Raw genomic sequence first — 27709 nt, 5'->3', positions numbered from 1 at the left:
CAGTATTGTCCTTAGGTCCAAGCACTGGAGTAGAAAGTACAGATGCCTTAATGAAACTGGTAACTATCGTGATTCCATTTTAAATCTTAATTTCACTAGCTTGTAGTAAAGTTTTGGAGATAATATTTTATAGTATGTGTATTGCAGTTTAGAAATAAAATATGCTTTTTAGCTGAAGAGCTAAACTGGAGAGTTAATTGGCAGGTCCTCCTCACTCCTGTTAAGTCATCAGGCAAAATGCAGATGAAGGAAGAGAAAAGCAGCCTCAGTGTTACAACAGCCATGCTAACTCTGGATCAATAACAGACATGAGAAAGGAAAGTCAATGCCCGCCAAGTGTGAAGAGACAAAATTGGTTGAGATAGGCATTTTATAGCCTCTACCAAACAAAAGAAGGTTCTCCAAAAGCCCCAATCTTTTTCCAGTTTAAGATACCTTTCTCAAACAGCTCTAAATATACTGTTCATATTTTGTTAGATCTTATATACATTGTATATATTCCAGATTCTTTGTCCATGGTTGCCCTTAGATAATTTCTTTCTTAGCATCTGTGTGTGTGAAAGATGTGGAAAAAGAGAGATATGTAAAATCTAGTAAATCAATATTCACTTACGACCTATTATGTGCAAAGCACATACTAAATGTAGAAAGTAGAAATTACTGTAAGCAATTGAAGAAACATGTGCTACATCTCCAAAGTAATTGAACAACTTGTTCTGTTGCTCCTCCCTGACTTACGAGGAGTTTTTGCTGTTCTGGGGGTGACTAACAGCAAGAACATGAATCCTGAATTTAAAAAATTGCAGAGGCAGGTTACATGGAAGAATTATTCTTTTCAGAAGGTGGTGGGGATGAAACTCCTCTGTACTTTGATTGGAGTGGTAGTTCTACAACTCTATACATTTGTCAAACTTGTAGTGGATTTTACTGTAGGAATTTTACATATGAAGGACATAAACATATATTTTTTAAGAAATGAAGGCAAAGAGGAGAAAGACTGAGATATTTCTGAAAGGAATATGAATGGGTAAAGTACAAATACGAATATTTTGTAACAGAAAGGTGACTATTAAACAGAAATAGAGATATTTAAGGAATATAGCATAATACGGTTTGGATCTGTGTCACCACCCAAATCTCATGTCAAATTGCAATCCCCAATGTCCAAGGTAGGGCCTGGTGGGAGGTGACTGGATCATGGGGGTGGAGTTTTCATGAATGGTTTAGCCCCATCCCCCTTTGGTAGTGTGTAGTGAGTGAGTGAGTTCTTGTGAGATCTGGTTGTTTAAAAGTGTGTGACACCTCCCCACTCTCTCTCGGTCCTGTTCCTGCCATGTAAGATGCCTGCTCCCTCTTTGCCTTCCACCTTCCATCCCCAGAAGCAGATGCTTCTTATGCTTAAGAACCTTAAGCCGAGTAAACCTCTTTTCTTTATAAATTACCCAGTCTCAGGTATTTCTTTACAGCAATGTGAGAATGGACTAATACATAGCATAAAAAGAATTTTTAAAAGTTATTCTATAATGCAAGGTATACTGTAACATTAAAATATAGACAGATTAAAATACAACAATGTCTAATCTGAAAATACACCACTGCACATGTGTTTTGGATATAAATAGTAGAAAAATATTGATCAGTCCTCATATTTATGTCACAATCTAGCAATATGTAACCTGCACTCAGTGTTAATCATATGATTTGACCTAAACAAAAACTGTGTGTGGAAGATAGGGAAGATAAACCTACTGTAGGGAGGAGAAAAATGAAGTTAACAAAGAGTTCTTAAAACTCAACAATAAGAAAACAAGCAGCCCAATTTTTAAAAAGTGGGCCAGAGACCTAAACAGACACCTCACTAAAGAGTATATTCAAATGGCAAATAAGAATATGAAAAGTTGCTCCACATCGTATGTCATCAGGAAAATGCAAATTAAAGCAGCAGTGAGATACCTCTACACACCTATTAGAATGGTAATAATCCAGAACCCTAACAGCACCAAATGTTGGCAAGAATGGAATAACAGAAGCTTCCATTCATTGCTGATGGAAACGCAAAATGGTGCAGGTACTTTGGATGACAGTTTGGCAGTTTCTTACAAAACTAAAGACACTCTTACCGTATGATACAGCAATTGTAGTCTTAGGTATTTACCCAAGTAAGTTGAAAGCCTACGTCCACGCAAAAATCTGCACACAGATATTTATAGCAGTTTTGTTCATGATTGCTAAACCTTGGAAGCAACCAAGATGTCTTTCAGTAGGTAAACAGATAAATAAACTACGGTACATTCAGCCACTGGAATATTATTCAGTGGTACAATGAAATAAGCTATCAAGCCATTAAAAGACACAGAGAAAATTTAAATCCATGTTACTAAGATAAAGAAACCAAATTGAAAAGGCTACAAGGGTTGTATGATTCCCAACTCTGCAACATTCTGGAAAAGGTAAAACTACAATGACAGTAAAAGTATCAGTGGCTGCGGCTGAGGGCAGGAAGGAATGACTAGGCAGAGCACAAGAGATTTTTAGGGCAGTGAAACTGTTCCATATCATACTATAATGGCAGATCCATGGAATTATACATTCATTCAAACCCACAGAACGTACAACAGCAAGAGTGAAGCCCAGTGGGCTGGATGGTGATGTGTCCATGTCAGTTCATCAATTGTAACACATGAGCCATTCTGCAGGGATGTTGATAGTGGAGGAGGCTGGGGGCAAGGGAGGTAGAAGGACACAGAATGCACAAATTGTGCAATTTTGCAATTGAGCACAAATTGTGCTCAATTTTGCTGAGAATCTAAAACTGCTCTTTTAAAAGTTTTTGAAATTAAAATAAATGTGGTGCAGCCTAAGTGATTTGTTCAGGTTGCCCCTGACAGGAAGTGATGAAACATAAATGCAAGTGTCAATGTTCTTGTCCTGACTCCCAGGCCCTTCCCATGGCAACCATGGGTTGAAGAAGATACGGGGCAGCAGGCCAGTTAGGAAATCCTAAATGTGACTAGAAGGCACTGGGTTTCTTTTGAAATGATGAAAAGATTGAGGCACATGAAAAAAAAAGCATCTAGGACACAAATGCGTGTTATCATTTTGGGACTCTGTCATTTGACCCCGTCACAGATCTTCAGGGTTATCCCCATGAACCCAGTAATCGCACTTCTGGGAATCAGTCTATGGAGAAGCTGGAGGACCCTGTTCTTCGGTCTTGTATGGTCTCAATGGCAAAATCAAAACTCTGGAAACAACCAAAGTGCCTTAAAGCAGGGAGGAGAGGAACTACATAAGGACACATTTTTATAAAAGAAATTATGTCACCATGAACATCATGACTATAGGAAAAATAAAAACTTGTTCAAGATAAATATTGTGAAATGGGTAACTCATGACTATAGGAAAAATAAAAATTGTTCAAAATAAATATTATAAAATGGGTAACTCTTGTTTAAAAAAAAAAAAAAGGTATATGCAGTGAGATTTCAAGACTGGTTTAGAATTTGGGGCATGGAAGGACCGAAGTACAGCAAGCTCTTAACAGGCCTGAGCTCTGTAGAGATGAGAGTGGGGAAGGGGCAGACATCAGAAGGAGAAGCATGGACATGGGTCTGGGGGAGGTGGGAGGCTGGGCCTGTGGCTGGTGGGTGAGGAAGCAAAAGGGAGCAGCCTCAGGTTGCACACCCAGGTTGCAGCTCCAGCCTTGTCATCTGTGAGTGCCTGCAGGAGGCTTTCCTCGGTCCTGGGGCACTCCCCGGCTGGGGCTCCTCCCAGGGCATCTCATGCAAGTCCCTATCAAGCGGAACGAATGTCGTGTGTCTGTGTGTCACGCGCTGCACTAGAAGTTTCTTCCCTTCAACCCTATGTTGTGGTTCCTTCCATGATTCCCAACCTACAGGTAAGGGTGCCAAGGTAGGGGAGTCATTCTGCAGTGAGAGAGCACCATGCATGATCAAGAATGCAGAGCACTCCCCACGGCCCTGCAGGCTCTGTCCAGGCCCAGCTTTCTCAGCATCCCAGAGGGTGCAGGAGGAAACATGGAAATCCCAGTTTCTATTCCTAGGTGGAACCTATCAGACATAAAGGATTCCTTATATTTAAGACTGGTAGGAGCAACGGTGGCCTCTGTGGCCACAGTGACAGTTCTTTAAGTTCCAACAGGTTGCAGCTTTGTAGAGGCCTAAGTAGATTTTTACATTGATTTATCTAGTTTTTACTAAAATAACACTTATAAAGGAGATAGTGGCTTTAAAAGATTCTGCAGATAATATGAGTAACACAAGCACAGCAAACACGAAACAGCACAGCTGACACTTTCTTACTTCTGTGGGCTCTTCATTTTAGTCTCAGATGTGACTAAGAACTCAGACAGACCTAAAAATTAGGGAGGAAAGCAGGGTGTAGGCAGGAAGGAGGAAGGGAAGCAAAAAGAGAGAGGTAAGGAAGGAAGGCAGGAAGGAAGGGAATTACTAAGAAGAATACTGAAGAATCTTATTTACATGTGCTGTGGTTATGAATAAGCCTCTCCCTAAATGTACGTTTTACCTTGAGATATTATTCATCAGTCATATACGCCACAATAATTAACAAAACATTTTAAAGCTAAGCATCTACCCAGGACATAAAGGCTCTCCTCACCAGTTTTTTTTTTTTTTCTGTGATATTTAAATTCATAAAATATTCAAGCAAAATGTTCCACAAAATTTCACTCTCCTTAATAATAAAAATTAAGAGTATTACCAAGGTTTTCTCTTTTATTAGCAACAAGCAAAATGCCACTTATGTAAAGGGAACACCCACTCTTCCTGTCGCATGTGTTTAATTGTAAATCAGTAAATATATTGGAGGTAAACACTCATTATTTCACTGATAAGTGTGCTTGATCCATATTCCCACAGGGTCTTCCTCCCTGCCCTGAGAGTCCAGTGAGCTTATGAATATGTTCAATTTATCTATACAAGATGCCATACAACTAGTAAACAACAGGATTAACCTGGTGAATGATTAGAGAGACAGACATGAACATAACAAGTCTGGGCTTTTTGACAATTTCTCTTTATAATCCAAAAAAATATTATTTTATTTTTCTTTTCCAAGTGACCCAGGATGGCAAAACTACCCCCTGGAAGCAGCACCTCCTTCTGTCTGTAGGGAAACTGACTCATGCCAGCTGACAGCTCTCAACTATTCAAACGATTAGCTTCCCATATCATATTTGGACTTGTTATTCACATTTAAGAAGACAGTGACAACTGTGGTGCCTGACATAGCTGCATTCAAGTACAGTGCTTTAGTTAGCGGCAGGTCTGTAAACCTACATCTGACTCATGCAATCTGGGGAAAAGAGGCTTAGGAAATTCACTCTTGTTCTACATTGGCCCAGGGAAGACTGCTGTCTCCCAAAAATTCCTGGAGGAAAGGTATCTTTTGGGGGTATAGATGTTATTTAATTCTGTGGTAACTCCAAAGCTATGGCAGCAACATCTCATGCAATCCCACTATAAGTGAGAAAAGCCATTACCATTTTTGACAGATTTGTTCCAGGAATTTAACCGTTATTGTTACTCCTTGGGAAACCATGCAAACTGTTCAGATTTTTCCATTTTAAAGATCAAAAGCCTGGTGCCAGATGCAGTGGCATATACCTATAGTCTCAGCTACTTGGGAAACTAAAGTGGGAGGATCTCTTGAGCCCAGGAGTTCCAGACCAGCCTGAGCAACACAGTGAAAACCTGAACATATATATATGTTTTATTAAATATGTGTATTATTATATGTAATATATGTATATGTATGTATATTATATGTTATATATGTATATTATGTGTAATATATGTATTATTTTATTAAATAATAAAATATTATTTATTTCATGTTAAAAATATAGCTGGATGAGTCTTTGGAAAGGTCCAGCACGTCATTCATTTAGAAAACATTTATTAAGCAACCACGAGTGCCAGCAACTGTCCTGGGCACTGCTGGTACAGAGGTGGGCAGAAAAGATACAAGCACTGACAGATCTCAGCTTCCATGGGAGAGACAGAGATGCATGCATAACAGGTTGGGAGAACTGTCATGAAGAAAAGCTTCAGAGTGCAGTGAGGGCGGGTGGGGGGAACACGGAACAGAATTGATGCTGAGGAATCTGGGAATCCACTGCAGAGGCGCCATTCATGTCGAGACTTGAAGAATGAAAATAGGAGACAGCCAGACAAGAAAAGATGCAGTGATCGCATCCTTTGGCTTTAGAAAACAGCTCATATTCATCATGTGTGTTTATTAGGCTGCTTTTTGTTTGTCTCTTGCACTCTAACTTGCTCTATTAAAATGCAGTGGGAATTGATGGACTCCAGTTCTGATGATGCATGGAATACAGAACATCAAACACAAAGGCATGTGCTCGTTTAGAGAACTTGACTAACTATCAGAAACCCTAGGTCTAAGCAGAGCTCACCATTTATGACCTTCGTGATTTGAGGTAAAGAAGTTAGCCTATGTGAGCCTCAGCTTACTCAACCTTAAAATAGGGATAATAAGTTACAGAGTTTTGGGGGAACCAAATACATTCTATGTATAAAAGCATTTTGTAATTTTTTTTTATGTTTCACAATCTTTTATGACTATTTATTCCAGACAAAACTTGTGATGGGGGCTCTCTACTTGGGACTACACTGATTTATCATACAAAAGATTGCCTTTCCTTCTGCATCACTAACCCAAGGAATCAATTCCAAAACACAACTGAATGTTCAGACTTTGACCTTTGCAGATGTTTTAAAATTTTAACTTGCAGCACTTGATTTTTTAAAAATCTGCAACATTTTATATAAATAATAGTAATGCAAAATTAAGGCTCAAATACTGCCCACACAGAGAACCAACCTCAAGAACCCCAAACAAGGCTTGCCTTACGTTGGGTCACACAACACAGCAACGTCCTCCTGGAGGAAATGCCTATTTCTGCCTGTCGTTAAGTGTACTCTATGAAGAACCTACATGGAGTAGTCTCATCCACCTCAGATCCAGGTAGAGAAAAGTGGCACCTGGGGGATGGGAGCTCACCAGGCATCTGCAGTGTTCCCGTGCTAAACCCGCTCACATTACGGATACCCAGCATGGGGCCAGAGGCTCCCAGACAGAAGCAGAAAGAGGAGGGCAACTCTACATAAAGAATTACAACCAGCAATCATCCACTACTGACAGCTGTTTAAACACCTCATGATTCTGAATTAAAGACACCAAGCTTCTCAACTATAAGAATGCTAAAAGAGGCCGGGCGCAGTGGCTCACGCCTGTAATCCCAACACTTTGGGAGGCCGAGGCAGGTGGATCACGAGGTCAGGAGTTCGAGACCATCCTGGCTAACACAGTGAAACCCCATCTCTACTAAAAATACAAAAAATTAGCCGGGTGTGGCGGTGGGCACCTGTAGTTCCAGCTACTCAGGAGGCTGAGGCAGGAGAATGGCGTGAACCCAAGAGGCAAAGCTTGCAGTGAGCCGAGATCGCACCACTGCACTCCAGCCTGGGCGACAGTGCCAGACTCCATCTCAAAAAAAGAAAGAAAGAAAGAATGCTAAAAGAATGCCATTTCACTTAAAGGACAATCGTCACCTGTCAAGCGTGTTAAGTTCAGTTATTGGTGTCTACTATGCTACCAATCAGAACCCAAATGTAAATAAAAGTGCACACTTTTCTCCGTCCCCTCCCCTTTACCCACATCTCTTCATTTAATGTGGAATGGCCAAAAAAGCATAAATAATTAAAGCATGCTTCAGTTTTCTCAGTACCTCTTCTAAGGTGGTGTCTGAGATCCCATAGCCCGTCAGGTGCAGCTGACGCAGGTTCTCATCCAGGGCCTGGAGGAGCCCTTTGAAGCAGGCCTTGTCTGCGTCCTTTGGAATGGCATAGGTCAGCTCACTTCCACTGCTGTCTTTGAGAAATGCTTGTGGAATATAGATCTTTATCAGGGATGTAACACGAGCCATGTCTTCCCGATCATGGGCCTCCAGAACAGAAAGCTATCCATTAAAAAAAAGGAAAAATGAAACCAGTAAGGAATGTTAATCCATATATACATAAATTGATTTCATGTATATCCACAAGCAAATTATTTCAAAACTCCATTTCAAAGCTTAAATGAAATATCACATTTAAGCAATAAGCATCTCCATGACATCTTGTATTTTTTTCTTTCTTTTTAAAAAATATAAATCTGCAGTGATAAACCTGGTGGGGCCACACCCATATGCCCCCCAATATGCCCATCTTAGCTACTGGGCATGCCATGGCCAGCCTCCAGGGGTTTGTATTCATGAAGTGCCCCCCCATCCCCTGGGAGGGCCACAAAGAGGTCCTGGGCCTAGCACTGAACGGTAGAAAACTGGGTTGAAGGGAGTCTTAAAAGGGAGACAAGAATTCTCAGTCAAAGAAGAAAGGAGCCACCTGGGGATGATGACGTTCATGCTGAATTAGAGAGGAAACAAACAGGAACCTTGACTCAGAGGTGAGGGAAGACCTTTCGTGGGTCACCAAGGGTCAAATACAGTCATCAAGAGTGGAGAGGTGACTTCCCACACATCCTGAATCCCAGACACAGAGTCACTGCTGCCTGCCCTCAGTTGACACAGTTAATGATGACTACAGAGGTGACACAGGTTTGACCTCCCAGGCCAGACTCCACTTGCTCTATCCCCTCACTACGCTCTTGTTTTCTGGCAAAGTTTTAGCCTCCAGGAGGGGAGTATCGTTGTCAAAAAAATATTTCTAGGCCAGGCACAGTGGCTCACGCCTGTAATCCCAACACTTTGGGAGGCCGAGGTTGGTGAATCACCTGAGGTCAGGAGTTCCAGACCAGCCTGGCCAATATGGTAAAACACCATCTCTACTAAAAATATGAAAATTGGCCAGGCCTGGTGGCATGTGCCTGTAGTCCCAGCTACTCGGGAGACTGAGGCAGGAGAATCGCTTGAAACTGGGAGGCGGAGGTTGCAGTGAACAGCAAGACTCCAAAAAGAAAAGAAAAGAAAGACAGAGAAGGAGAGAAGGAGAGAGAGAGGGAGAGAGAGAGGGAAGGAGGGAGGGAGGGAAGGAGGAAGGAAGGAAGGAAGGAAGGAAGGAAGGAAGGAAGGAAGGAAGGAAGGAAGGAAGGAAGGAAGGAAGGAAGGAAGGAAGGAAGGAAGGAAGGGAGAGAGAGAAAGAAAGAGAAAGAAAGAAAGAAAGAAAGAAAGAAAGAAAGAAAGAAAGAAAGAAAGAAAGAAAGAAAGAAAGAAAGAAAGAAAGAAAGAAAGAAAGAAAGAAAGAAAGAAAGAAAGAAAGAAAGAAAGAAAGAAAGAAAAGAAAAAGAAAGAAGAGAAAGAAAGAAGAAAAATATTTCTAGAATACCTAGGTCATGCACTTCCTGGCCCTGACACTCACAGCAGCTCCTGTTATCCTTCAGGTAATTCTGACTCCTCATGTATTTTCTACTGGCAGTCAAAATGCATACTTGGGTTTCCAGAGGCTTGCTCCCTGCGCAGGCCTGGGGGCACGCATTTTGGCATGTGGGCCATCGTGCAGAGAAGACCTCCACTGAGACATTACTACTATGTAACTGTCGTCACTTGTTTCTCATGCCACAGACAGGAATGGGACTTCAGTGAGATGGAACGGTTGCACTCCTTACCTGTCTCGTGAGTGTCAGGCGGAGCCCCTGGCCATGCTCCTCCTTCAGGCAGAAGGGAGGACCACAGCACCTGAGCCTCCCGTGCTGGAGGATGGCCACACGGTCACTCAGCGCTTCGGCTTCATCCAGGTGGTGGGTTGTGAAGATGATCGTGCGGCCTGGGTCCAAGAACAGGGCGCATCAGGACCAGGAGGACAAAGGCCCCAGGAGGACCTTGCCTCCTTTCCTCAGGATGGTAGATCCAGGGCACAATTTAAAGATCCTCACCAATTTTCAAACTGAAAAAAATTGAAGTGTGTCCTGCAGGAAGGACTTAGTCAAGACCACTTTGCCAATTCAAGGCCCTGAAACTCGTTCCTCTACAGTAGTTCCCACGGATCTCCCATTCCCCACCTCCATGAATGAAAGTGGGTGCTCTGCCAGGCACGGAGGGTGAAACTGTGGGGCAAAACACAGAGTGGTTGTACACAGTCCCCTGTTCTCTCTGACTTACAGGCAGATCACTGCATGAACAGAGAGAATACATTTAAAAAAAAAAAAAGCTGGGTGGATGTCTCTCTCCTCAGATACTAAAGTTCTCTCTGCCTCATTTTTTTTTTTTTTTTTTTTTTGAAAGGGAGTCTCACTTTCTTGCCCAGGCTGGAGTGCAGTGGCACCATCTTGGCTCACTGCAACCTCCACCTCCCAGGTTCAAGCAATTCTCCCACCTCAGTCTCTGGAGTAGCTGGGACTACAGGCGAGCACCAACACACCTGGCTAATTTTTTTTTTTTTTTTTTGGTACTTTTAGTAGACACAGGATTTCATCATGTTGGCCAGGCTAATCTTGAACTCCTAACCTCCGGTAGTTCACCCACCTCGGCCACCCAAAGTGTTGGGATTACAAGTGTGAGCCACTGTGCCTGGCCTTCCTCATTCTTCTTTGGATGACCAGGGAGATGTATGTAGGGAGAAGGCTATATTTTATGGAAGTGCAATTGAATAAGAAAATCGTAGCACTGGGTTAAGGCAGAATTCAATCATAAAAAAGAGGTCTGAAATGACCATGGTATACATTGATACCCTTTGGAATCAGGGATGATGTGACCACATGTATTCATTCTTCCAAGTAGCAGCATCGGAACATGCAGTGCCTCCCTGGAAAAGCTAACAGCAGCCATGACTCACAGAGAGGAGAGTACGTTGTGGGTGACAGGCACAGGAAGCCAGGGTGGAGGGAGACTTGGGTGTTCCTGGCATGAAAGACATCACTGAGCCCAGTGGGCATGGCCTCCTTTGGCAGAAACAAATACTAAGTTCAAATGTTTTCTCTAAGCATTCTAGCATCTTGTCAAGTTTTACAACTTTTGCTTGGAAAGAAAAAGCCTCAGATTTAGCTTTAGCAGAGTAGAGGCCATAGAAACTAGAAGATATTTTGGTGAAGTTGATTCAGTTATGTAAAAAGATGTTGCTGCTTTTAGCTTCAACACTCCCCATTGGCTTCCACTGAGCCCCATTCAACCTGTTCCATTTTAACAAACAGAAAGAAACGCGTCGATTGATTCTTGTTCCAAAGGTAAATATTCAAAGAGAGAAGGCTAAACATGGCTTTAATTCTACTCAAGTAAATGTTTGAGGTGGTGAATACGCTAATTACCCTGAATTGATCATTACACAACGTGTTCATGTGTCAAAACATCACACTGTAACCCATACGTGGAACGTAGATGGAGCTCGAGGCCATCATGCTTAGCAAACTAATGCAGGAACAGAAAACCAAATACCACATGTTCTTACTTATAAGTGGGAGTTAAGTGATGAGAACACATGGAGACATAGAGGGAGCAACACACACAGAGGTCTACCAGATGGTGGAGGGAGAGGGGAAGAAGAGGATCAGGAAAAATAATGAATGGGTACTAGGCTTAATACCGGAGTGATGAAATAATCTGTACAACAAACCCCTGTGAAACAAGTTTACCTATATAACAAACCTGCACATGTACCCCTGAATTTAAAAGTGAAAAAATGAAAACAATAAATAAACATATGCAATTGTAATGTGTCAATTAAAAACAAAATACAAGTAGAAAAAACAACAGTAATAGAGGAGACAGCTTAAAAGACTAAGACTTTCAATACATTAAAAAAAAGATGCATTTACAAAGAAACTATGGAATGTAGAAGAGCAACAGAGCTTGAAGGTCCACAATGACCAGTTCTTGCCACATATATGTCCCCGTCCCCAAGTCCAAGGCCAAGCTCCTTGCATGTTAGACCTTTGAGGCTAAGAAAAGTTGCTTAATCCCTGATCTAGGATTAAAGGCAGTTTAGATACTCTGATTAGAGCTATCATGTAATTCAGATGATATGTTCCCATACAATGAAGTCTAAAAATAAAAGTCAACTAGAATCTAAATTCCCAAAAGAGAAGCAAAGAGTAGAATGGTTGTTGCCAGGAGCTTGTAGGGCGGGGAGCCGGGAGGGAGGAGAAGGAGGGAGATGTTAGTTAAAGGATACAAAGTTTCAGCAACACAAGATGAACAAATTCTAGAAATCTATTGTACAACATGGTGACTCCCGTTAGTAATAATGCATTATATATCAGAAAATTGCTGAGATTAGATCTTAAGTGCTCTCAACAACAAAAGGTAAGTATGTGAGGTGATGCGCATGTAAATTAGCTTGATTTAATCATTCCACAATGTATGGGTACATTTTTCCCTTGGTATCTGTGGGCCATTGGTTCTAAGACCCCTGAAGATACCAAAATCCCTAAGTAAAATAGGGTAGTATGTGCACACAACCTAAGTACATCCTCCCATACACTTTAAATCATCTCTAGATTACAGATAATACCTATTAATAATATAATGTACATACCATTTAAATAGTTGTTATATTGGGAGGCCGAGGTGGTGGATCACCTGAGGTCAGGAGTTAGAGACTAGCCTGGCCAACATAGGGAAACCCCGTCTCTACTAACAAATATAAAAATTAGCCAGTTGTGGTGGTACGTGCCTGTAATCCCAGCTACTTGGGAGGCTGAGGCAGGAGAATTGCTTGAACCCGGGAGGCAGAGGTTGCAGTGAGCCGAGATTGTGCCAATGCACTCCAGCCTGGGAGACAGAGCAAGACTCTATCTCAAAAAAAAAAAAAAAAAAAAAAAAAGTTGTTATACTCTATTATTTTTATTTGTTTTTTTTGTTTTGTTTTGTTTTGTTTTTGCTGTATTATTTCTTATTGGTTTTCTTTCCCTGAATTTTTTTTTCTTTTTTTTTGAGACAGAGTCTCACTCTGTCACCCAGGCTGGAGTGCAGTGGCACAGTCTCAGCTCACTGCAACCTCCACCTCCTGGGTTCAAGTGATTCTCATGCCTCAGTCTCCTGAGTAGCTGGGACTACAGGCATGCACCACCACACCTGGTTAATTTTTTTGTATTCTTAGTAGAGACAGGGTTTTGCCATGTTGGTCAGGTTGGTCTTGAACTCCTGACCTCAGGTGATCCACTTCCCTCGGCCGCCCAAAGTGCTGGTATTACAGGCATGAGCCCCCGTGCTAGGCCTTTCCCTGAATATTTTTGATCTGAGGTTGTTTGAACCCATAGATGCAGAACCCATGGATATAAGGAGTCAACGGTGTATCAAAACATCACTCTGTACACCACAAATACACAATTTTCATTTGTCAATTATACTTTAATGAAGCTGGGAAAATAAATAAATAAACTTTCAAAGAATTTCAATTAGGTTTGCAGGGATTTGACCCTTGATGACTTTTTAGTGGTTGTTAAGGAAATCCAAGACATATCCAAAGCCTTAGGGAGCTATATATAGATACAGACTTTTTTTTTTTTTTTGAGATGGAGCCTCGTTCTGTCGCCCAGGCTGGAGTGCAGTGGCACGATCTTGACTCACTGCAACCTTTGCCTCCCGGGTTCAAGTAATTCTCCTGCCTCAGCCTCCCAAGTAGCTGGGACTACAGGTGTGCATCACCATGCCCAGCTAATTTGTGTATTTTTAGTAGACGTGGGGTTTCATCATATTGGCCAGGATGGTCTCGAACTCCTGACCTCGGGTGATCCACCATCTCGGCCTCCCAATATAACAACTATTTAAATGGTATGTCCATTATATTATTAATAGGTATTATATGTAAGCCTCCCAAAGTGCTGGAATTAAAGGCATTAGCCACCACGCCCTGCCTCAAAGACCAATATTACTGTTTTCCCCAAGACACTGCTTGACTGTTTCTCTCTCTGATTCAGATGATATGCTCCTCCAAAAACTGCACTTCCCACATTCACCCCTTGTCTATTTTAATAATAATAACGACAACCTGTCATTGATTGAGCGCCCACATGGCGGATACAGAGCTGTGCACTTTCACATACAAATGTGCACTCTCACATCCTATGAGATGGTACCATTGTCTCTATTTGCAAATGAGAACACTGAAGCTCAGAAGCATTTGATCATTTCTGCAGGGTCACATGGGATTTGTAGAGCAAGTACATACCCCAGGACAGAAACTTAGTTGAGATGTGCCAGTTTTCACTTTTTTTTTTGCTTCCTTATTTATTTTTCCATGGGAGACACAGAAATACTGGTACCAGGGCTGATCAAGAGCCCTCACTGTACATAACTAAGAAAGAAACACACACAACATTCCAGGTAGACTGAGCCCCCAGTGCACTGGTATTCTGACAGAAGAGCTCTTTCTTCTCAGTAGGAAGTGTTTGTTTCTGCACAGCCCTTAGATCTGTCTCACAGAGCTGTATGATTACCTAGAGGTTTGGGCTGCTTCAGAAATGGCTATACATTTTGATTCTTGAAAACACATTTTTCTTCCAATACCGCCTATCTAATCGCTTACATGCTATTGATTTTGCACTTCAATCAGTGCAGGGACGATTTCAAAAAAGTCCTCCAAAGACAAAAAAAACATTGCTAACTAGTGAAGGACAGTGAGGAAATATTTGGTTTACAACAACAGAAACTGAAGAAAACTGTCTGTTTCTGAGACTTTCATTGTATCTATTTTTCTGTCTAAAATAACCTTTGTGCTCATTACAAAAATGTTCTGTCAGCTAAAGCTTTGAGACTCCAGCTCTAATTTTTAAACTAAACAAGAGTAGTGGGCTTGTGGTATTTAATTTGCACCGCAATTCACAGGTGCAGAAACAATGTAATCTATTTGTCTATCTCCCATTGATTTGCTGCATCAGTCCCCAGCCAGGGTAGCATGTAAATTGTTTGATTCAGTTTAAATCGTTTCATCTCAAAATTTAATCAGTCTTTTGAAGTTGTGGTTTCCCATTTCTGCCCTTTCTGTATCTTTCCCCAAGGGGCACTCAGGTAAATGGAGTCAGGAGTCTTGGTGATCTCGTGGCAATGGGGAAGGGTTCGAATCTTTGGATACAATGTGATCAGCGTCCTCTGGTGTCTGGGTGCCAACCAAGACCACATGGCACTGTCCCCCTCCCCACCTTGGCATTTGTAGCTTGGACTCCAAAGGGTTCAGACCAGAGCAGAGTGCTTCCGGGCTGTCTAGGCCTCACAGCAGGTCCTGCTGACTGCAGATGGCTGAATCTCTGCCCTGGCCTCCAGTCAGCTAGCTCCAAGGGGTCCCCTACTTCCATAGCAGCATCCCTAGCAAGCCCTGTCTTTTAGTGTCAAAGTTCATGGGCGTGAAAAGGTAGGGAATACCAGCCCTCAGTGCCTCACTGGGTCCTGGGGTTCTGCTCAGCCTCGTGAACTCTGATGTGGCTGTGCCATGATTGAGGAGCCAGCACCGCAGATGTGGCCTGCACTTCTCTAGTGCAATTGCCCAGGCCAGGCCAAAGCCCAGAGTGGAACAAAAAGTCACATCTGCTTGCTCAATTTTCCCACTTCTATCTCTGTCTTCTCTTTCCATAATTCCACCAAAATTGTGGGACAGAAAGAAACAGACTGTTCTTCCACACTCCCTTTAGTTATTTTTCTCCTTTCTGACTCCAGCCTATGGTTAAGCTTTAAGTGACAGACTGGAGTGTCTTTTCTACTCCAAAGATAGAATTTGATGGTCCAAGACACCTGGGCTCAGCCCTGTATATGCTAAGAAAAAGAAGAGCTCTTTCTTGTTATTTTTCCTTTATTTCTTCATTTGCAAATCCTAGTTCAACTCCAGGGAAATGGAGACCTTAGGTCAAGTCAGAAGAAAATTTTATACTCAAAAGGCGAAAGAAAAAGCAAAGTAACATTTTATAAGAATCTGTATTAATCCTGCCACTGATGCTTCTACATTTGTTTACCAGCACCAAGATGTGTTTCACTGTTGCAATGTTTCTCTCCAAAAGGGAGAATTCTCATCAAAAATACATAGAGCAATGCTTCCTAGCTGTCAGGATTGCAGAAAGAATCAGAAGTTGGAAATTAGTAACTTCCCATCAAATGTCCTAAATTGGAAAGAAACAATAATAGATGCGAGAAATATGGACCAGAGGCTCAACGGCCACCTGCCAGGAAATTTTCTCTATAGCTACAAGTAAATCAACTGCCATCTCTCTGAGCCTTCATTTCTTCATCTGAGATAAGGGATGTTCATCCTATGATCTGGGATGCCTCTTCTAAGAAACTAAGCTCCCAGAAGAAGACAATTTTCCTTGAAATCACATATGATAATATATAATGTACATAAATGTCATTGCTGTTATTGAGTTAAAAGGTCAAACACAAAGTAAGCAATTCTAAGCACTATAGAGATGTTATCTAATGAATATATCCCTATAAGTGATTTAAAAACTATGTTTTTCTGAAAAGGATAATGTAGCCTCATTGGGACACAACTAGGTTCTTCCGTACAACAGCAATGCATTTCCTGCAATACAACATTGTGGGAAGAGAAGGCAGAATAAGGCCCAGTGCCTACCTTCTCGGTACTTGAGCAGAATGTCCCACAGGCTATGCCGGGAGCAAGGGTCCACCCCACTGGTGGGCTCATCCAGAACCACGGTCCTCGACATGCCCAGGAAAGCAATGCCAATGGAGAGTTTCCTCTTCAGGCCTCCAGACAGCGCTCGAGTCTGTTTGTGCTGATGCTGAGTTAAGTCCACATCCTGAAGAGTTCTGAAATTAGAAGAAAGCATCACTCTTCTCCCTGAACACCTTAAACCGTTGCTTCTAATTTCACTCCAGAAATAATGACTAACAGTGACTGAAATCATTATAAACCACAAATATATTACGGAGGCGTGGATGCTACATACATATGTGAGTCTCACCACAGCAGCATGGACTTTCTTCAGGTTCAGATAGAATCATACCAAGGGACTAACCGTGATGCACACCAGCAATATCTGCCCAGAATTATGCTTGGAAATACTTGCGTTGTCTCCTCTCTGGAGAAGCATGTCTCTCATTTCACTCATATCTCCTGCCAGGGAGGGCCCTGCATCCCTCTACAGGGTATGGAGTATAGTGGAATGGCTGATGCACCAGTGTGGTCAGAAGATGCAAGGCAGGCCCAGCTCTACTGTTCATCAGAGAAGCCCTTCACTCCCTGGCGCACTGTCCACTAAATCTGGATCACCCAACCTTCCTGATTAATGCAGATGTTCCAATGAAATGCCATGTGCAAAGAAATATTATCATTTGCTATTAATGTAAGAACAAGTCTCCTGTTCTGTTGCAGGGATCTTTTGGTCTTGGGAGTTCCAGATCTCAGACACCCAGTGCAAAGCCTTCCCCATGTGAAACTTTACCCCCCTTCCAGGGATCCACTCTCTTTTCTCTTAAATAACTTCCCTCACCACTGTGCCCCTGTTAACTCTACAGGAATACTTACTGCCCTCATCACCTACTTATCATCTTACTCATTGTTAGAGACCCAGTTTAAACAATGCCTTCCTGAAACCTTCCCTTGACCGCTCAAACCAAAGTGGAGTCTCTCCCCTGAGCTGCAGGCATGTTTCTACCTTCCTGATGGCCAGCAGCTAAAGTCATGGTGCCATTCTGCAACCAGAGAGAAGGCTAGACAGTCAGAGGAGGATTTGACAGGTTCCAGACAGTTGAGCTTCAAGAATAGTTGGGGCCTGGAACATTCCAGAATCCCAAGCAAAGAATTGGGTGAATCCCATTGTCTGCCTGATGACTAAGTACGTATTTCATGTAAATACTTCCCATCCTGACCTAGAAAGAGTTCAAGCCCACTTCTTAGGGTTTAGTGTTCACTCTGTGCACTTAATGTTTCATTCAAATCTTATAGTGCATTTTCTGCTGGTTAAATCTCAACCTAAATTTATAGTAGTAATTTATGCTCCTGTTTTTCAGATGTTCCCAGTGTGGACAACACCCTATTGAAAAGAGGAAGACAAATGTTTTTATTTCACCAGGTAACTGTCTAGCCCTGCAATCTCCCAACATATTCTCAGCTGCGAGATTCCAATCTAGTAGAGGCGGTCCATCTATTAAGCCAAACTTAGCACATGAACCAGAGATCAGTCAGCAGAGAAGACAAATAGACAAGGAAAAAAGTCAGTAAGATATCAGATGTTCTCAAATGTGCATGTTCTGGTTACCTTTCTATGTTCAACCTCAAACCCCTCCTTCTTCATTTCTTCCATTGGCACTACTCAGGATGTCTATGGTATCCTCTTGGGTGGCCCCATGCTGCTGCCTCATTGTGCACCCTAACTAAGCTGGAAGCCTACCTCCTCTTCATACACCTGGCATTGAACTTCAGGAATACTTTTGGCCCCCTGCCACTTTGTCCCCACCTGTGCAGTCCTTCACAGAACCTCCACGACACAGGTGTCAAACAAGATATAAGCAAAAGGAACCAACCATGCTTCTACAATCAAATGTAGGCAAAGAAGCTGGGGCCTGCTCTCTATTATATCTTATGCAACTGGTTAGTATTAAACTGACCAATCTGGTTCACTCTGTACTTTTACTTCTGTTTTTAGTGAAAGCCTGTTTTTCTGATGCACTTTGAACTTTAATATACAAACACATTTTATGGACAATTTTGCTCCCCATCGTGTGTGTGTGTGTGTGTGTGTGTGTGTGTGTGTGTGTGTGTGTTTTAAAATTCCTGAAACCAACAGTGGTAGGTGATAATGATAGGGTGGAGGGAGTGAGGATGAGCCTGTTTCATTCTTGTGTGTTTTATAACTTCTTGCAAGATTGCACAAATGGTCTATAACATCATAGGTGCTGGTTGCATATTGGATATAAGGGTAGGGGTATCAAAGAGCAACAGAGCACAGGTCCTTCTGTAGGAAATCAGAGTTGTCTAGAGAAATCATGTGTATATATCCAATTAGGACGCAACGAGATAAATGTTACAGGTGAAGTATAAGCAACGTGCTATGGGAAGCTCACAGGAGATGGTGAGTTATTGGTCTTGGAGAGGTCCAACTTAAAGTAGAACTTTCTATTACATCACAATACTGTAGAATCTACAATTCTGAAGAATATCATTCATTCATTTCAAAACGCTTTCCCACAGAGGAAATCCCAGTCACTTTGTTTTATTTTTTAAATGTTAGCCCCAAGCCTAGATAATCATATTTTTTTTTATACTTTAAGTTCTAGGGTACATGTGCATAACGTGCAGGTTTGTTACATATGCATATTTGTGCCATGTTGATGTGCTGCACCCATCAACTCGTCAGCACCCATCAATTCATCATTTATATCAGGTATAACTCCCAATGCAATCCCTCCCCGCTCTCCCCTCCCATGATAGGCCCCGATGTGTGATGTTCCCCTTCCTGAGTCCAAGTGATCTCATTGTTCAGTTCCCACCTATGAGTGAGAACATGTGGTGTTTGGTTTTCTGTTCTTGTGATAGTTTGCTAAGAATGATGGTTTCCAGCTGCATCCATGTCCCTACAAAGGACGCAAACTCATCCTTTTTTATGGCTGCATAATATTCCATGGTGTATATGTACCACATTTTCTTAATCCAGTCTGTCACAGATGGACATTTGGGTTGATTCCAAGTCTTTGCTATTGTGAATAGTGCCGCAATAAACATACGTGTGCATGTGTCTTTGTAGTAGAATAATTTATAATCCTTTGGGTATATACCCAGTAGTGGGATGGCTGGGTCATATGGTACATCTAGTTCTAGATCCTTGAGGAATTGCCATACTGTTTTCCATAATGGTTGAACTAGTTTACAATCCCACCAACAGTGTAAAAGTGTTCCTATTTCTCCACACCCTCTCCAGCACCTGTTGTTGCCTGACCTTTTAATGATTGCCATTCTAACCGGTGTGAGATGGTATCTCATTGTGGTTTTGATTTGCATTTCTCTGATGGCGAGTGATGATGAGCATTTTTTCATGTGTCTGTTGGCTGTATGAATGTCTTCTTTTGAGAAATGTTTGTTCATATCCTTTGCCCACTTTTTGATGGGGTCGTTTGTTTTTTTCTTGTAAATTTGTTTGAGTTCTTTGTAGGTTCTGGATATTAGCCCTTTGCCAGACGAGTAGATTGCAAAAATTTTCTCCCATTCTGTAGGTTGCCTATTCACTCTGATGGTAGTTTCTTTTGCTGTGAAGAAGCTCTTTAGTTTAATTAGATCCCATTTGTCAATTTTGGCTTTTGCTGCCATTGCTTTTGGTGTTTTAGACATGAAGTCCTTGCCCATGCCTATGTCCTGAATGGTACTACCTAGATTTTCTTCTAGGGTTTTTACGGTATTAGGTCTAACATTTAAGTCTCTAATCCATCTTGAATTAATTTTCGTATAAGGAGTAAGGAAAGGATCCAGTTTCAGCTTTCTACTTATGGCTAGCCAATTTTCCCAGCACCATTTATTAAATAGGGAATCCTTTCCCCATTTCTTGTTTCTATCAGGTTTGTCAAAGATCAGATGGATGTAGATGTGTGGTATTATTTCTGAGGACTCTGTTCTGTTCCATTGGTCTATATCTCTGTTTTGGTACCAGTACCATGCTGTTTTGGTTACTGTAGTCTTGTAGTATAGTTTGAAGTCAGGTAGTGTGATGCCTCCAGCTTTGTCCCTTTGACTTAGGATTGTCTTGGCAATGCGGGCTCTTTTTTGGTTCCATATGAACTTTAAAGCAGTTTTTTCTAATTCTGTGAAGAAACTCATTGGTAGCTTGACGGGGATGGCATTGAATCTATAAATAACCTTGGGCAGTATGGCGATTTTCATGATATTGATTCTTCCTATCCATGAGCATGGTATGTTCTTCCATTTGTTTGTGTCCTCTTTTATTTCACTGAGCAGTGGTTTGTAGTTCTCCTTGAAGAGGTCCTTTACATCCCTTGTAAGTTGAATTCCTAGGTATTTTATTCTCTTTGAAGCAATTGTGAATGGAAGTTCATTCCTGATTTGGCTCTCTGTTTGTCTGTTACTGGTGTATAAGAATGCTTGTGATTTTTGCACATTGATTTTGTATCCTGAGACTTTGCTGAAGTTGCTTATCAGCTTAAGGAGATTTTGGGCTGAGACAATAGGGTTTTCTAAATATACAATCATGTCATCTGCAAACAGGGACAATTTGACTTCTTCTTTTCCTAACTGGATACCCTTTATTTCTTTCTCTTGCCTGATTGCCCTAGCCAGAACTTCCAACACTATGTTGAATAGGAGTGGTGACAGAGGGCATCCCTGTCTTGTGCCAGTTTTCAAAGGGAATTTTTCCAGTTTTTGCCCATTCAGTATGATATTGGCTGTGGGTTTGTCATAAATAGCTCTTATTATTTTGAGGTACGTTCCATCAATACCGAATTTATTGAGCGTTTTTAGCATGAAGAGCTGTTGAATTTTGTCAAAAGTCTTTTCTGCATCTATTGAGATAATCATGTCGTTCTTGTCTTTGGTTCTGTTTATATGCTGGATTACGTTTATTGATTTGTGAATGTTGAACCAGCCTTGCTTCCCAGGGATGAAGCCCACTTGATCATGGTGGATAAGCTTTTTGATGTGCTGCTGAATCCAGTTTGCCAGTATTTTATTGAGAATTTTTGCATCGATGTTCATCAGGGATATTGGTCTAAAATTTTCCTTTTTTGTTGTGTCTCTGCCAGGCTTTGGTATCAGGATGATGTTGGACTCATAAAATGAGTTAGGGAGGATTCCCTCTTTTTCTATTGATTGGAATAGTTTCAGAAGGAATGGTACCAGCTCCTCCTTGTACCTCTGGTAGAATTCAGCTGTGAATCCATCTGGTCCTGGACCTTTTTTGGTGGGTAGGCTATTAATTATTGCCTCAATTTCAGAGCCTGCTATTGGTCTATTCAGGGATTCAACTTCTTCCTGGTTTAGTCTTGGAAGAGTGTAAGTGTCCAGGAAATTATCCATTTCTTCTAGATTTTCTAGTTGATTTGGGTAGAGGTGTTTATAGTATTCTCTGATGGTAGTTTGTATTTCTGTGGGGTCGGTGGTGATATCCCCTTTACCATTTTTTATTGCGTCTATTTGATTCTTCTCTCTTTTCTTCTTTATTAGTCCTGCTAGCGGTCTGTCAATTTTGTTGATTTTTTCAAAAAACCAACTCCTGCATTCATTGATTTTTGGGAGGGTTTTTTGTGTCTCTATCTCCTTCACTTCTGCTCTGATCTTAGTTATTTCTTGCCTTCTGCTAGCTTTTGAATGTGTTTGCTCTTGCTTCTCCAGTTCTTTTAATTGTGATATTAAAGTGTCAATTTTAGATCTTTCCTGCTTTCTCTTGTGGGCATTTAGTGCTATAAATTTTCCTCTACACACTGCTTTAAATGTGTCCCAGAGATTCTGGTGTGTTGTATCTTTGTTCTCATTGGTTTCAAAGAACATCTTTATTTCTGCCTTCATTTCGTTATGTACCCAGTAGTCATTCAGGAGCAGGTTGTTCAGTTTCCATGTAGTTGAGCGGTTTTGATTGAGTTTCTTAGTCCTGAGTTCTAGTTTGATTGCACTGTGGTCTGAGACACAGTTTGTTATGATTTGTATTCTTTTACATTTACTGAGGAGTGCTTTACTTCCAATTATGTGGTCAATTTTGGAATAAGTGTGATGTGGTGCTGAGAAGAATGTATATTCTGTTGATTTGGGGTGGAGAGTTCTATAGATTCTATTAGGTCCGCTTGGTGCAGAGATGAGTTCAATTCCTGGATATCCTTGTTAACTTTCTGTCTCGTTGATCTGTCTAATGTTGACGGTGGAGTGTTGAAGTCTCCCATTATTGCTGTATGGGAGTCTAAGTCTCTTTGTAAGTCTCTAAGGACTTGCTTTATGAGTTTGGGTGCTCCTGTATTGGGTGCATATATATTTAGGATAGTTAGCTCTTCCTGATGAATTGATCCCTTTACCATTATGTAATGGCCTTCTTTGTCTCTTTTGATCTTTGATGGTTTAAAGTCTATTTTATCAGAGACTAGGATTGCAACCCCTGCTTTTTTTTTTGTTTTCCATTTGCTTGGTAGATCTTCCTCCATCCCTTTGTTTTGAGCCTATGTGTGTCCCTGCACGTGAGATGGGTCTCCTGAATACAGCAAACTGATGGGTCTTGACTCTTTATCCAATTTGTCAGTCCGTGTCTTTTAGTTGGACCATCTAGCCCATTTACATTTAAGGTTATTATTGTTATGTGTGAACTTTATCCTGCCATTATGATATTAACTGGTTATTTTGCTCGTTGTTGATGCAGTTTCTTCCTAGCCTCGATGGTCTTTATATTTTGGCATGTTTTTGCAATGGCTGGTGCCGGTTGTTCCTTCCATGTTTAGGGCTTCCTTCAGGGTCTCTTGCAAGGCAGGCCTGGTGGTGACAAAATCTCTAAGTATTTGCTTATCTGTAAAGGATTTTATTTCTCCTTCACTTATGAAACTTAGTTTGGCTGGATATGAAATTCTGGGTTTAAAATTCCTTTCTTTAAGAATGTTGAATATTGGCCCCCACTCTCTTCTGGCTTGTAGAGTTTCTGCCGAGAGATCTGCTGTTAGTCTGATGGGCTTCCCTTTGTGGGTAACCCGACCTTTCTCTCTGGCTGCCCTTATGATTTTTTCCTTCATTTCAACTTTGGTGAATCTGGCAATTATGTGTCTTGGAGTTGCTCTTCTCGAGGAGTATCTTTGTGGTGTTCTCTGTATTTCCTGAATTTGAATGTTGGCCTGCCCTACTAGGTTGGGGAAGTTCTCCTGGATGATATCCTGAAGAGTGCTTTCCAACTTGGTTCCATTTTCCCCCTCACTTTCAGGCACCCCAATCAGACGTAGATTTAGTCTTTTTACATAATCCCATACTTCTTGCAGGCTTTGTTCATTTCTTTTTCTTCTTTTTTCTTTAGACTTCTCTTCTCGCTTCATTTCATTCATTTGATCCTCAATCGCTGATACTCTTTCTTCCAGTTGATCGAGTCGGTTACTGAAGCTTGTGGATTTGTCACGTATTTCTCATGTCATGGTTTTCATCTCTGTCATTTCATTTATGATCTTCTCTGCATTAATTATTCTAGCTATCAATTATTCCTCTCTTTTTTCAAGATTTTTAGTTTCTTTGCACTGGGTACGTAATTCCTCCTTTAGCTCTGAGAAGTTTGATGGACTGAAGCCTTCTTCTCTCATCTTGTCAAAGTCATTCTCTGACCAGCTTTGATCCATTGCTGGCGATGAGCTGCACTCCTTTGCAGGGGGAGATGCACTCTTATTTTTTGAATTTAGCTTTTCTGCCCTGCTTTTTCCCCATCTTTGTGGTTTTATCTGCCTCTGGTCTTTGATGATGGTGACGTACTGATGGGGTTTTGGTATAGGTGTTCTTCCTGTTTGATAGTTTTCCTTCTAATAGTCAGGACCCTCAGCTGTAGGTCTGTTGGAGATTGCTTGAAGTCCACTCCAGACCCTGTTTGCCTGGGTATCAGCAGCAGAGGTTGCAGAAGATAGAATATTGCTGAACAGCGAGTGTACCTGTCTGATTCTTACTTTGGAAGCTTCCTCTCAGGGGTGTACTCCACCCTGTGAGGTGTGGAGTGTCAGATTGCCCCTAGTGGGGGATGTCTCCCAGTTAGGCTACTCAGGGGTCAGGGACCCACTTGAGCAGGCAGTCTGTCCGTTCTTAGATCTCAAACTCCGTTTTGGGAGATCCACTGCTCTCTTCAAAGCTGTCAGAGTCGTTTGCATCTGCACAGGTTTCTGCTGCTTTTTTTGTTGCTGTTATTTAGCTGTACCCTGTCCCCAGAGGTGGAGTCTACAGAGACAGGCAGGTTTCCTTGAGCTGCTGTGAGCTCCACCCAGTTCGAGCTTCCCAGCGGCTTTGTTTACCTACTTAAGCCTCAGCAATGGCGGGCGCCTCTCCCCCAGCCTCGCTGCTGCCTTGCGGTTAGATCGCAGACTGTTGTGCTAGCAATGAGGGAGGCTCCGTGGCCGTGGGACCCTCCCGGCCAGGTGTGGGTATAATCTCCTGGTGTGCCCATTTGCTTAAAGCGCAGTATTGAGGTTGGAGTTACCCGATTTTCCAGGTGTTGTGTGTCTCAGTTCACCTGCCAAGAAAAGGGATTCCCTTCCCCCTTGCGCTTCCCAGGTGAGGCAATGCCCCGCCCTGCTTCAGCTCTCGCTGGTCAGGCTGCAGCAGCTGACCATCACCGATTGTCCGGCACTCCCTAGTGAGATGACCCCAGTACCTCAGTTGAAAATGCAGAAATCACCGGTCTTCTGTGTTGCTCGTGCTGGGAGTTGGAGACTGGAGCTGTTCCTATTCAGCCATCTTGCTCCGCCCCCGGATAATCATATTTAACATTTATTAGACATGTATCATACACTAGGTACTATTCTAAGTGCTTTGTTTGTATAAATTATTATAATCCACATAACCTCCAAATGAGGGTCTTCTCATCAATAGTACCACATTATATTTGGAAAACCCAAGAGAGAGATAGAATATATTGTCAAAAGCTTTCTAAGTGGAAGAGCTGCATTCAACCACTAGCACTCTGAAGCCAAAATACACACTGGCATCCACTGGGTCCCTGTGACACGCATCATATGCACCTGTTAAGTATCTCACTCCCCACATGGACTGGAGCTTTCCCAAGATCAAGCCCCTTTGTCTTAGTATGTCTGTTTTCCCAGAACCAGGCTTGGAGGCTGAAGATAATTAGCACTCATGGCATTTTAATCAGTGAATTTAATATCCACTAAGGTCAATGGAAGTAAAAGTCCTTGACTTATTTTGCACAGAATGACACATTCCTAGGACTCTAAGCCACTGAGGCATTGGCTGGGGTCAGCAAAACAATGTCTGAACACCCATCATTGCGGCAGGGAGAGAACCCCATTGCAAAGCCCAGTCATTTCCACTCTGCTGGTTTCTGGGCATTGTTCAGATGCTTACAGCAGACTTAAAAATGAAAGAAGACAGCAATTTGTAAACACTGGCCAGAAGTTTTTAATCTGTTGAATTTTTTTTAATTTTAAAGTTATTTAGAGGCTAGGGTTTTTCTAGTAGTTATTGATCTTATAATACCAAAAAGAAGCAAATAATTTTTGCAAAGTTACATTTCCAAATTCCTTCTCAAAAGGACACGAAAATCCTCTAATTGAGAACATTGCTAGGCAGCAGGGAAAGGAGGAAAATATATTTTCTCCTATTAAGACCCAGAGACTCATGCACCAGAGAATGTATTTCAGATGCTGCTCTTTAATCATTCATTCATTTATTCAAGGAATGTTTACTGAACCCCTACAATGCCTGGCACCTGCCACCTGCTAGGGCTAGAGAAATAAATCGAATCTTATCCTTGATTCAAGAAATTCAAGGTCTAGTGGAAAAGACAGGCAAGAAATTATAATAAGACTAGAAGTAAGTAGGGTAATGATAAAGTCCCAGGTGCTGCAGGGATTCCCTCTGACTCCAGAGAAAGTGGCATATGAAATTAGTCAGATGGGTAGTGAGAGTAAGTGAAGTGGGGATGCTTGAACAGTATGTTCCAGGAAAAAAAAAAAAAAAAGAGGAAACCACTTGCCAGGACTTAGGGGAGAAAGACTAGCATATGCAAGGAACAAAGAAATTCTGTCCTTAAAGTACAGGGAAAGCCATACAACGACCTCAGATAAGACAGGAGAGAGAGGCTTGAGCCAGGACACATACCCATCATAAATCCTGTTCTATAACTGCTATTTCTTTCCTTCACTTGGTCTCCATGTGGGGCAGTTGACTCCTTTTGTCTCACTGTGACCTTCCCCACCTCTGCTAAAGACCCCAGCCTTGAATCTCAGGTCATCTGAGCATATCATCCACTGTTGGGTGGTGTTGTCACTGCTGTTGTCATCTACCCATCCCTGAATCTGCTCTTGTGCACTGTCTCTTTCTTCAGCTCTACTCTTATCGCTATTCTTAGAGATTTTATTAGTATTTGATGTAGCATCTCCTCCCTTCACTCCACCAATCCCATTTACTCACAACCAAGTAACATCCTAGACCTTGTAATTTCTAACAAACACAGCTTCTCCAGGCTCTCAATTCCATGCCTCCTCTTCTGACTAGTTAACTTTATAATCACTTCTGTGCATGCACTCTTTACCTTGAAAAACAATGAAGCTAATGGAAGCACTCACAGACTCAGCCCTTGGTCCTTCTATTGGAAGTGAGCCTGCTGGGCTCTCAGGAGAGACAACCCCTTGTCTCTTGTTTAAATCCCTTTCCCTGTCCCATACAGAATAGAGTTCCAGCAAGCCACCTGCTCTGTAGCTCAATCCAATTATTCATTCTCTACTGGGGCATTCTCATCTGTGTATAGATATGCTGCTGTGATTCCCGTCTTTGAATTCTTTGAATGGAAGAGGAGCACTTTTTCTCTTGACCTCACTGTTCCTTTTTGACACTATCATATTTCTTTGCCTTTTTTGCAGCAAAACTCCTAAGATGTGCTGCTGCCAATTTCTCTTCTTCCATTCTCTCTTTAATTGACTCTAATAAGACCTTCATTCCCTTCACACTACTAAAATTGCCTTCTGGAGGTCACTAGAGCCCTCCACATACTAAATCCAAAGGCCATTTTTTTAAGTCTTCATTTTACTTGACCCTCAACCGTATTTAAGGTCTGATCACACCCTCACCATTAGTGGACTTGGTTCATG

The 27709-nt window shown here is 41.8% G+C and overlaps 1 protein-coding gene across 1 annotated transcript in view; it reads right to left on the bottom strand.

Annotated features, from left to right (window-relative positions):
* The window catches only part of ABCA13 (ATP binding cassette subfamily A member 13), a 520700-nt gene that overhangs the window by 247480 nt on the left and 245511 nt on the right, over positions 1–27709 (bottom strand). The window contains exons 39-41 of the mRNA XM_010374424.2: positions 16551–16747; positions 9664–9821; positions 7790–8020 (exon numbers count right to left, since the gene is read on the bottom strand). Coding sequence (XP_010372726.2) covers positions 7790–8020; positions 9664–9821; positions 16551–16747 — 586 coding nt within the window. The remainder of the gene's footprint in view (positions 1–7789; positions 8021–9663; positions 9822–16550; positions 16748–27709) is intronic.

This window comes from Rhinopithecus roxellana, chromosome 6, assembly GCF_007565055.1.
Source record: "Rhinopithecus roxellana isolate Shanxi Qingling chromosome 6, ASM756505v1, whole genome shotgun sequence".
Lineage (NCBI taxonomy): Eukaryota > Metazoa > Chordata > Mammalia > Primates > Cercopithecidae > Rhinopithecus > Rhinopithecus roxellana.
This window is presented reverse-complemented; position numbering and strand designations above follow the sequence as displayed.